We start from the raw sequence: 10544 nt of genomic DNA, 5'->3' as shown, positions 1-10544 counted from the left end.
AAGCAAAACATCATTTAATAGTTTCACATAGAAAACGATTGTACAATTTGATAGCGTAACTAAATCAATTAGAGAACTGGTCAGCAACACAACAGCAGTATTAATTAGATTAGAGAAAAAATATCTAATTTATTAGATTCAGCTAAATTTTACTAAAGAGACGAAGGCAGGCTATTTTTGCATAAAATCATTTTGCGTACAAAATTATTTTTTCTAGCCAGTACCTTTTGAATATGAATAATCTATTTCACTTTTCCTTTATTACTGAAATATTTTACCAATCTTTCTATAGTTTATACAAAAGTACAAACGGTTCAACTTCATTAGAAAAAGAAATTAACATAATTATTTGGTTTTAAGGAAGCATAGTCAGCAGAAGAACCAAAGAAAAAGATGAAGTAAGCTTTTAAAACACCTCATGATTTAAGGGTTAAGTTTTAAACATTCTCAACACCTTCTCCGAAGCATTCTACGTAACGTTTTGTTTTTACAACTCACAATAAGCACTCATTTGCTGCCCCCACCAAAGGAGGAAGTGATGGCACTGAGAACTTTCCCAGCTTCCCAAGGTAGCTTGGTAAAATTCAACTTCGACCAGCGGCCACCACCAGGCAGCCGGAAGTGCTCAATGTTTGGCTGATTGGAAGCACATGCAACATGGAGGCCACCATTCGTTAGTGGGCTGCTTCCGATTCCGGTTCCGGGCGAACGCCAGACCGAAGAGAGTAGAATATCGGACTGTGTAGAATGGGTGGTAACCCTGAAAAGCCTCCTCAATTCTCGAACCGATTCATCTCTCGTCCTGTTCATGTGTTGTCAAGCTTGCACAAACGTACATAGATACAACCGCTATAAAATCACGTGCTTCTGCTGCTGCTGCTGCGGTGTGGGCATATGTTTGGGCTGCACTTTTCCGTCCACCATTCCTTCTCTGAACGGTGGTGTGAAATTGCACGCTTGCCGCAGGGTTTTGGTTTCGCCTTGCGCCTACCATGAGCATGCCAAGCCATAATAGGTTCGCACAGCCTTTAGAAGCCAACACAGCACGGCGACTGGTGTGAGTCTTATGCGAAAAGTGTTGGCTGGGAACCAACGAATAAATTCGCAAATTCGTCTGGCACAAGTCCAACGCTCGGCACGTTAGCTTACGATTATGACACGGAGGTGATGATAAAAGAGATTCGAAAACTCTGTTGCCGCAAACGATTCATAGGAATTAATTGCTCGATACCATTTGCAGAGAGTGAAACACATGGCTCATTGTATGCGTTAATACAAAGATAGCAAAATCAGGCATTGCTGAGCAATTTTTCTTATCTCGTACAGGAAATCGTCATAACATCATAAGAGTTATTATATTTGAACACTTGCTGGTAAATACTGGGAAACGGTTACGGTTCAAAAAGCAAACAAACAAACGGTTATATTTCGTAAAGTGTATCAATTAGAGTAGAACTATAATTTAGTGAAAATAAAATTGCTTCAGCATTACCTAGTTATTTCAAAAGTCAAAACCAAAGTAATCCATAATATCTCTTCAAAATCCACCCAAACATTAATTTTCAGCACGTCGTGTTATTCCATCAAAACGACAACATGGAGAATCATCGCCTCACTAGCATTTCTAAAACACTTTCCACTCCATGGTGGTGGTGGCACCATCGGGCAGATTAAATGCTGTCAATCTGCGCGACAAATCACCCCTATGGTTTTCAGCCCACTGGCCCCCTAACGAAACCAATGTTAATTAATGGAAGTCCCTAACGATGGACCGACACTGAGTTTGGTTCAAATTTAGTTCACATCCCAACATTGATAACTCAACTTGCCGAACGTGATCCGGTCAACCTTTAATTAGCCGTAAATCAAGTAATAATATGCTGCGTGTTTGTGCCGAAATTCCCGCCAGGACGTAGTAGCATCACGAACTAGATGCACGAGGGATTGTATGCCAAAATGGGTAAACCGAGCGTGCCGTTTGATAATGGAATGCTGGATCGGGGTTGGAATGTGGGGGGGGATGGTTAAAAAACCTAAACCCCCGAGCTGCTCAAATCGCGTTCGAACCGATGGACTATAACTGATCAACTCCGAAGGGCTTTCAGCGAGGCAGCGGATGTTGGTGAATGGCACCACCGTGTCGACACAAGCCGGTATGAGGTCTTTAGAGATCGCAGTATCGAGAATTCGGTCCGTGGCCATTACATGGCATTCCGGCGGGTGTGCGGGATTTATGCCTCATTATTTCATTTCAGGTATGCATGCAGATAGTGCGCACGAGCTTACAACAAACAATGGGGCCGATTGTCCCTTTATGGTAGGGTTGACGGGAATATGCTAACGAGAGCAAATCACACGGAAACCTCGCTGTGGAGGTGCCAAAATTCTGGCCCCCCCCAAAAGATCACCCACGGCAACGCAAGCCACCTCGAAATGTAAAATATTCGCGATTTTGTCAGAACCCTGGAAAGAGGAGCCCGATCGGCAGCTTGCCTCAGGCGTTGACACGGGAATCTGACACGGGAGGGTCGGCATGTAATTTGCAATATTCGAGGAAGACCTCGAACCAATGCATCGCGCATGCATTTCATCGACCCGCATGGTCCGCGGGGAATGATGTTATCCTTGAATTATTGCAACGCATTCTGGAGAGGCGAAGCGGAGGATACGGATAACGCCGCGGTACACCGGTTGGCTCATGCCTATCGCCTCTTCCCGGGCGCAACCATTCCTTTTTTATGCGCTCCATGGAACCCCCCGATGGGATGGGCATGCACACAGGTGTACAGGTAAGCCAGGCATGATGCCTCGTGCAACAACACACCCGCCACTCCTTGCCATCCTTTACAAATCACAACCCCCGATGGGGCGTCCTGGAAAGGTGGATTATCGGTGCTATATCAGTTGTTGTCACTTGATAATGAATTGGTTCCCCAGTCGCCACATTCTCCCAACTGTGCGTTGGATCTGCAGATTTACGCGCCGGTAGGTGGTTAATTTATTTTCTAGTCTAGCGCAGAGCTTATGGAATGTTTCTAGCTTGTTGTGGGATTACATTTCGCTTTCCAACTACCAACAATAGGTTTTGCTTTCGTGTGAAATGGATTGATATTTCTGAACGCTTACAGGAAATTAAATATTTTAAAACATTCCGGTATGCAGCTTCCAAACTATTTGAAATTTAATTAAACTGTTGAACGCTACCGTGTCTAGTCGATAGCATAAACATGCCGCATTAACAGGGCTTTCAATGTTTTTCTCACAAAACTTTAAAGCTATTTTTAGTAGTTATACATCCAATGTCAATATTTTTTTATCATATTTCTGGCATTAAAAAAAGAAAAAATCGATCCGACTGGCGAAGATGAATTTATATCAACGAAAAAAAATATATTTAAAACAATGTTATACCACTGGTGAATAAATGGTATGAACATTTTCTAAACACGTCGATAAAGTAACTCAGTATTACTAAAGTTATAAATCTTACAATGTATACATCGTTGCTTAACAATTATTTTAAATCAAATAATCGATAACCATTCTTCATATTTTAACTGTTTTAACTAAACCTAGAAATATGTTATCTTTATGTTTCTGTTTGGTCTACGTGTTTGACGACATATAAATAAATTTAAAAATTATAAATAAATAAATTGATTAATTGAAATTTTGCATGTTGAACCTAAGCTTTAGATCTGTACACAACTACTTAAAGGAACTACAAAAAAGAAGCAAACTTCCATGGAAATAAGCATCGTTATGAGAAAAATAGCTACAGAACTTTTCTTGCTTATATTCGTAACTTATAATTTGCGAAACATGCTAGATATGTAACCTGCCAATGGAAAACCAGCACGCTTGTATACCGACATCAATACCTATCCAATCAACCGGAAAGTGAGCTACAAAAATAAATAAAACCAAGTCTCTGAGACGCTTGCCGCCTGCCAAGTGCAAACATCCGGTATAAAGTAAGTTTTCCGCCACAAGGCCACGAAGGTGGCCCACGCTCCGATCAATTGCTAACCTTTTCGAACCTTTACCTCCAATGCACGCCCTTTACTTTAATGCATCCCGCCCGGAATGCATCGGGCGGGTTCATGATGCGGTAAGTAAACTTCCACCTCTTCTAGCTAAACATCGGCTGGAAAAACCGGAAGACCTAATTAGATTTAAACTTCATCATTGAATTTAAACTATTCACTCTCCATTTTACACATTTTAAGCGTCGGCCCGGCGTTCCTCCATTCGCTCCCAGAAGCTTTCGAAGGCTTGGCGGGTTTTCTGCCGCGCGCAACACAGAGGGGTTGGAATTAAAATGAGATAGCTGCGAAAATGGACACTAAGGCAAACACAAATCGCCCATCACTTTCGCAGTGAATGGATGCAACTGGTCGGCGGTAGTAGGAAGCTGCAGTAGGAAGAAACAATTTATGCAAATACAATTGACCAGTTTTCTTTCCGTCCAAGTGGCTACGGCTCGTGAGGGGCGGATAGTGCAGAAAAGCTTTTTGTATTCTTCTGCACCCGGCCTATGTTGACCCATTCTTGTAGGAGAATTGTTTAATAATAGCAACAAAGTTCTTTTATTCGCACAAAGAGTTGCATCTGATTGGTGTGTACAAGATGCTACATGTGTTGAATGTTGCTCTCCCGAAGTAATGTAAGCTTCTTCACATTTTTTATTATCATTTTAAATTATTTGAAAAATCTCATAAACAATTTGAACGCGTGGACATTTTCTAGGGAATCGCACAATAATTGAATAAATGATTTTTTTTTTATTCAATCTATAAAAATAAAACACACTATGATTTGCGTAACAGATTGAAAAACAATGAGCCAAATCTGTTCGCAGCAATTAGATCCGAATCGCAACGATCAAAGACGGTTATATATTTTATTTCCCAAAGCTGATGAAAATGACTTTTCCCTCTGATAATGGCAGTTTGCGCCTCACAAAAGCCGAACCCTGGGTTGACGGGGAAAAAAGGGTACAATCATTTCTTTCTGTCAATCGCCAATTTCTTTCCGCCGGCATTCCTAGTCCCAAACCAATGCTGGAGGTAAATAATCTAACGGGGTAAAGGGGGAAAAAATTTGTTGCTCATAAAAAGCATCCTCCTGGGTCCCTTTGAACCACTAACGTCGAAATCGGCCGTTGGGGTCAGCACGAGTCCTTTGTATTCCCACGTACTGCTTCTGCTTGCACGCTGTAAAACGTTCTAGTTTTAATTGGAAGAAAATGATCATTCCCGAAGACGGGGGCAAAAGGGTCCCGACACATTTCTCGAACCCTCCCCGGGACGGAATTATAAAAGGCAAAATCGTTAACACCCCATTACGCTGGAATTTTGCTGCGAACAACAGACGCGACCCGCTTCTCGAGCCGAGGCTGTACGTAGCAGGACGTTTTGTTTCACTGGCTGGCTAATTAATTTGGACAAACATCAAAAACCGGTTCGCCGAAAGAAATTTGCGCTAGTTTGCATTTGCTGACTGCATCTGGAAGTGGTATATTAGATGGTGGGTTAATTTTTTCTTACCAATTCTCAATACTAATTAGCAATTGTATATAGGAATTTTAACATATAGTATGCTAATTTCGTGGTAAACTCAGTATGGATCCTTTTGTGCTTAGGATGATGGTGATAGTGGATACAAAAGATTGGGTATAAAAATTAAAAATTAACAAATTTGTAGAATCCGTCTTTCAACCACGTGTCACCCAAACTGTGAGAAACTCGAAAAAAGGGAGCGCCGGTTAGATAATCGGACTATTAGCACCGGGGCTCACCACCTCGCCGGCGTAGGTTCGAACCCCAACAGAGACCGATCCCTCGCCTGTACGAGAGGACTTACTATTCACGTACTCAAAGGGAATAAGTCATGCCTGCCCTTTATGGGGCAGGTATGACCGAAGACTGTCGTTACGCCAAGTTGAAAAAGATCAACCTGCTCCATCGATTTTAAGTCAAAAAAGAAGAATTTAAAATATTTTTGCCTGACAAAATTATCTCCAAAAGCTAATTGTATTTTAAAACGTTTTCCTTCCAATTTGAACAATTTGAATTTTTTCAAAAACGGTTTTATTCAAAGCATCTCTAATAACAGGTTGCTCTGATCAGTTTTTGAATTCACTAGAACTGTCAATATTGCAGACAACTGTCAAACAGGAGCTTGATACTAAACCTTGTTTTCAACCCAACTTAGGGATTTCAACATCATACTTTCCTGTTGTGAAACCAAAAACCGGCAAAAATGTCCTTTCCCGATAAAGACGCGCGAGAAAAGTGTTGGAAGATCCGAGACGAATATTGGGCCTGCTTAGATAAATACGCTCCCGAGTATCAGTGTACCTCCCAAGCTCCAGAGCCGAAGGAATGTATCCACCTACGAAAATTGTACCAGCAAGGATGCCCATCCCAGTGGGTTAAGCATTTCGACCGCAAGCGAACGTACGACCAGTTCAAACAGAAGATGGCAAAAGGATACGAGCCTCTGAACGATACAAAATAACCTCCATCCGAGTGGTTTACGGTGTAGCAAGAAACGGCGTTTCTTTCGGGAATGTAAACAATGTTAAATACGACTGTTTATGAGTTAGTTTACCAAATAAAGCCATGTTTACAGTTACTATACAGCTAGTACGACCCAATGTTTTCACCATGCAAATTTGCCAGCATCATTGCGATCCTCAATCGAAACGATATATCGACCGGGAATCATCACCAGCCCAAGGAATCGTTCTTCGCCTCCAATTTCCGGGCATTCGCTTGTCACTTGCATCACGATATTTGCATCGGCATCGGTGCAAACGAATATTCCTATCAATACTCGTCCGTCGGTCATTTTGATCCGGAACATGTTATTCAACCAGGATTTCAACTTCTTTCGCTTCGGGTTATCTTTGTCCGGATCCTCGGCAGGTGTTTCATCGGTATGCTCCTAGGAATAAAAGATAAATTGAATGCTTCGATAACAAAACCATTTGAGGAAGAGGTTCTTACTGCTTCTACGGAACTTTGTCCGTGTTGGTTTCGATCCAAATTTTTGGCATTAACATCAATCTCCAGTTGTTCAAGTGCTCGATTCAAGGCCTGTTGGAACTTTTATGATATTATCAATTCACACAACATAACGAACGAAACAACCAAATATTCATACTTCTTCTCGTCGCTCCGACGGTCGGTCATCCCTGGACACTACATTTTCTTCTTCCATTCTGTATAGTCCGAGATTGTATCACTTTATTCTCAGTTTTCACTCAAGAATCCACAATTTACACCAGCTATGAGCAATCGTCTACAACTTTTCTATTGAACTAGTTTAGTTAAAAGGGCGAAAATACCCTATTTCCATAAACTTTTTACAATTGAAATGCTGCTGAAAGTTCACTTGTTTTGATTTAATTTTTTTTTCGAAGAATTTTGACAATTCACTTGGAATGTAAACAAACCACAAACGGACCGTGTAGAGCGCCCTCTATACGCAAACATGTGCTTTATTTTTAAAATAAACCGTTACGGGGTTTTTTTGGATTTGAAAACATGTGATAAGAAATGCAGTTGTGTGCAAGATGCTTGATCTTTATTACCTTCCCGGATCATCGCCGTGCCGGTCCGTGCTGATGGTGGCCTTCGGCGATCCGTATCCACCCAGCTCAACCCGCAGCAATCCGCATTCCGACGCTCGTCGATGGTGACACGGTGCTGTGTGAGTCGCGTGCGACACTCCTCTACCTGTGCGACCGTTTCGCCTCCGAAGAGGACACCTGCTACCCTCAGGACATCCTCGATCGGGCCGCCGTCCACCATGTTAGTGACAGAACAACTACTGTTGTTTTAATCATACATAACCTTTAAGAAAAGTACAGGGTAAGTGCTCCTATAGTGGTCCTAGTACCAATAGTGGTTGTAGTGGCATAACATCCTAGTTCTACGGCGAAATGAATGCAATAGATAAAATTGTTCTAGCATGAAATGTTTTTCCGGAGACATGGAAGGAGTCATTGGTTGTACCTATTCCAAAACTGACTGGAGCTATCAAGGCGGAAGAGTTCCGCCCCATCAACATGCTTCACACTGTCGAGAAGGTCCTGGAGGTTGTGATCAAAGACCAATTGGTTCAATACCTGGATCAGAACGGCCTGCTCGCCCGGGAGCAGTCGGGGTATCGGGAAGGACATTCCTGTGAAACCGCACTGAACCTGGTGCTTGCAAAGTGGAAGGGGTTGATGGATAGCGGACAACCGGTACTTGCAGTTTTCTTGGATCTCAAACGGGCATTTGAAACAATATCGAGATCCTTGTTGCACACAACACTTCGACGATTCGGTATTGAGGGAAGGGAACTCAGTTGGTTCAGCGATTATCTGACAGGTAGAACCCAGAGGACAATTTTCAAAAAATCTATTTCAGATCCTATTGAAAACACCCTTGGGGTTCCACAAGGAAGTGTTCTTGGACCAATTTTGTTTATCATGTATATAAATGACATGAAGCAGGTCTTACGTTCCTGCGAGATAAATCTTTTTGCTGATAACACAGTAATATTTATATCGCGAAAGGACGTCAAACAGGCAGAGTCCCTTTTGAATGCAGACTTGGTGGCTCTGGATGGCTGGTTGAAATACAAGAAACTCGCATTGAATGTTAGTAAAACACACTACATTGTAATGTCGAGGAGAGAGTGGATCGGCCAGCTTTCCATCGCCATCAACACGGAACCAATTGACCGAGTCTCCCAGGTCAAATATCTGGGAGTAATTCTTGACGACGGGCTTACATTCAGTGCGCATATTGATGGGGTCATCGCTAAGGTGGCAAAGAAGTGTGGGGTGATAAGTGGACTGGGGAACAACCTAAATTTTTTTGGGAAAGTTCACCTCTACAAATCAATTATCTCATCGCATTTTGATTTTTGTCCATCAATATTGTTCCTCGGCAATCGGACACAGCTCAAAAGTTTGCAAAAAGTGCAAAACAAGGTAATGAGGTTAGTGTTGTGTTGTAGTCGGTACACGCCGTCTGCTGTTATGCTGGATGTCCAGATATGGATGTCGGTAGAGCAGCGGATAGTGTATCAGACTATGATACTAATATTCAAACTCCTGAGGGGCTTGTTACCGGGGTACCTTGGAGAAAGAGTAGTTAGGGGTTCTGACGTTCACCGGTACAACACTCGTAGGGCTCATGATCCCAGGACGTCGAACTTTTCTTCAGTATTTGCCAGGAATTCACTATTTTGTAAAGGTATACAATGGTACAACAGCATGCCAAGAAAGATTGCCGAGGCTGCAAACGTTCGCGAGTTCAAGCGCTTGTGTGCCGTGTACGTTAAGCAGGTTGTTAAGTAGAACCCTGTAGAATGTGTAATGTCTCGTAGATGTGTATTATGAAAATTTAATGTTTGTAAGCATTGCACTTGTCATCACGATCTCACAGATGATGATGATGAAATTTTTGTTTTGCAAACTTAAATGTAAATAAAAAAAACAAATGGAACAACATATTTTTGATCGTTGCTGATAAGCTTCTTAAAACAATTACAAAGAGCAAATTCATACCAAAAGTAAAGGCATTGTTTTTAGGGTACCGTTTAAAAGTTAATGAATATATTCTAAAACATGTTGATAAGCAAATATTGTGTTTTCTTTTTCCGATCATAAAAACACACTATGCCAATATTTTTTAACTATTATCTCCAAACAATAGTAGTAATATGTACGATGATAAATTTTGTTGTAAAAAGCATTGCCCTCCTTTTTAAATATTTATCAAACGTGCTTAGATCACTCTAGGATTAATTGTCATCAAGCAGTATGAAATACATGATCCATTTGAAACTGTTGTAATATAATGCCATTTATTTTCCTTAAAAATTAAAGAAAATTGTATATTTATTTCGTCAAATATTTTACACTAAAACAATCATGTCATTTGCTTAAATTAAACAAATTTTACAATCGGAAAAACTATCGCGTTCGTCCGCGGCTCTGGGATCAGGCGGTGAGCAACGTGTGCCACTTGCAGTGGGGAAGGAAACATCCTGTTCCAGGGCGTTCCGCCCAACGGCGAGTTCATATGAAAGACAACGGGGCCAACAGCAGCATGCGAAAGGACACGAGCTGACTGCAAAACCTAGCGAAACGAAAGCAGACACAAACGAAAAGGCACAAAGAAATTCTGAAATCTGTCCTCGCCCCGTCCATCCGGAGAGGTGGCTGTTCATCCATCCGGTGCGGCCTAGAACTGACTAACGCCCCCCAGCTTTGCTCGAACGGAAAGGAGCGCTTCCCTCAGACACTCTGGATGGGTTTCGGGTCCGCACGGCTGGCGGAAATCTTCAACGATGACCGGCAGGGCAGCCTCATCTGGAACTTGCTGTTTGGCACCGACAGGCAGTAGGCTTCACTGGGGCGAGTGTCGTACAGGGCGCGCTCGATGACCCCCAGGGCGGAGGTGGTGAGCACGTCCGCGCTGTATTGGGTTGGAACGCCTTCCTCGTCGGAGATTGCTGCGGAGCGGGATAGAGAAACC

The 10544-nt window shown here is 42.3% G+C and overlaps 3 protein-coding genes across 5 annotated transcripts in view; 1 reads left to right on the top strand and 2 right to left on the bottom strand.

Moving 5' to 3' along the window:
• Positions 1-6217: 6217 nt before the first annotated feature.
• Positions 6218-6685, top strand: LOC131272401 (cytochrome c oxidase assembly factor 6 homolog). Its single transcript, XM_058274124.1, has one exon. The coding sequence runs from the start codon at positions 6265-6267 to the stop codon at positions 6520-6522; it is 258 nt and encodes an 85-aa protein (XP_058130107.1). The 5' UTR covers positions 6218-6264; the 3' UTR covers positions 6523-6685.
• On the bottom strand, positions 6599-7410 carry LOC131272400 (N-alpha-acetyltransferase 38-B, NatC auxiliary subunit). Of its 2 annotated transcripts, none has more exons than XM_058274122.1 (3): positions 7171-7410; positions 7014-7112; positions 6599-6951 (listed from the first exon to the last, which is right to left on the bottom strand). In XM_058274122.1, exons 1-3 carry the CDS (start codon positions 7225-7227, stop codon positions 6667-6669), a joined length of 441 nt encoding a protein of 146 aa, XP_058130105.1. In that variant the 5' UTR covers positions 7228-7410; the 3' UTR covers positions 6599-6666. The 2 variants fall into 2 exon arrangements, with proteins under 2 accessions (XP_058130105.1, XP_058130106.1); XM_058274123.1 differs by having other exon boundaries at positions 7014-7103.
• Positions 7411-9858: 2448 nt separating this feature from the next.
• Positions 9859-10544, bottom strand: part of LOC131260403 (retinol dehydrogenase 5) — a 32367-nt gene continuing 31681 nt past the window's right edge. For both annotated transcript variants that reach the window (XM_058262113.1, XM_058262112.1), the window contains exon 4: positions 9859-10521. In XM_058262113.1, coding sequence (XP_058118096.1) covers positions 10304-10521 — 218 coding nt within the window. In that variant the 3' untranslated portion in view covers positions 9859-10303. The remainder of the gene's footprint in view (positions 10522-10544) is intronic.

The sequence above is a fragment of the Anopheles coustani genome, chromosome 3 (genome assembly GCF_943734705.1).
Source record: "Anopheles coustani chromosome 3, idAnoCousDA_361_x.2, whole genome shotgun sequence".
NCBI classification, from domain to species: domain Eukaryota; kingdom Metazoa; phylum Arthropoda; class Insecta; order Diptera; family Culicidae; genus Anopheles; species Anopheles coustani.
Note: the sequence above shows the minus strand (reverse complement) of the source record. Positions and strands in the feature narration are given on the sequence as shown.

What these genes read in the sequence shown, in the direction of transcription:
- LOC131272400 (XM_058274122.1), bottom strand. Translation starts at nt 7,227, where the DNA reads ATGGAAGAAGAAAATGTAGTGTCCAGGGATGACCGACCGTCGGAGCGA. An exon ending in CGTCGGAGCGACGAGAAGAA is followed by an intron (nt 7,113 to 7,170) that starts GTATGAATATTT and finishes ATATCATAAAAG; the next exon opens with TTCCAACAGGCCTTGAATCG. An exon ending in GACAAAGTTCCGTAGAAGCA is followed by an intron (nt 6,952 to 7,013) that starts GTAAGAACCTCT and finishes TTTTATTCCTAG; the next exon opens with GAGCATACCGATGAAACACC.
- LOC131272401 (XM_058274124.1), top strand. Translation starts at nt 6,265, where the DNA reads ATGTCCTTTCCCGATAAAGACGCGCGAGAAAAGTGTTGGAAGATCCGA.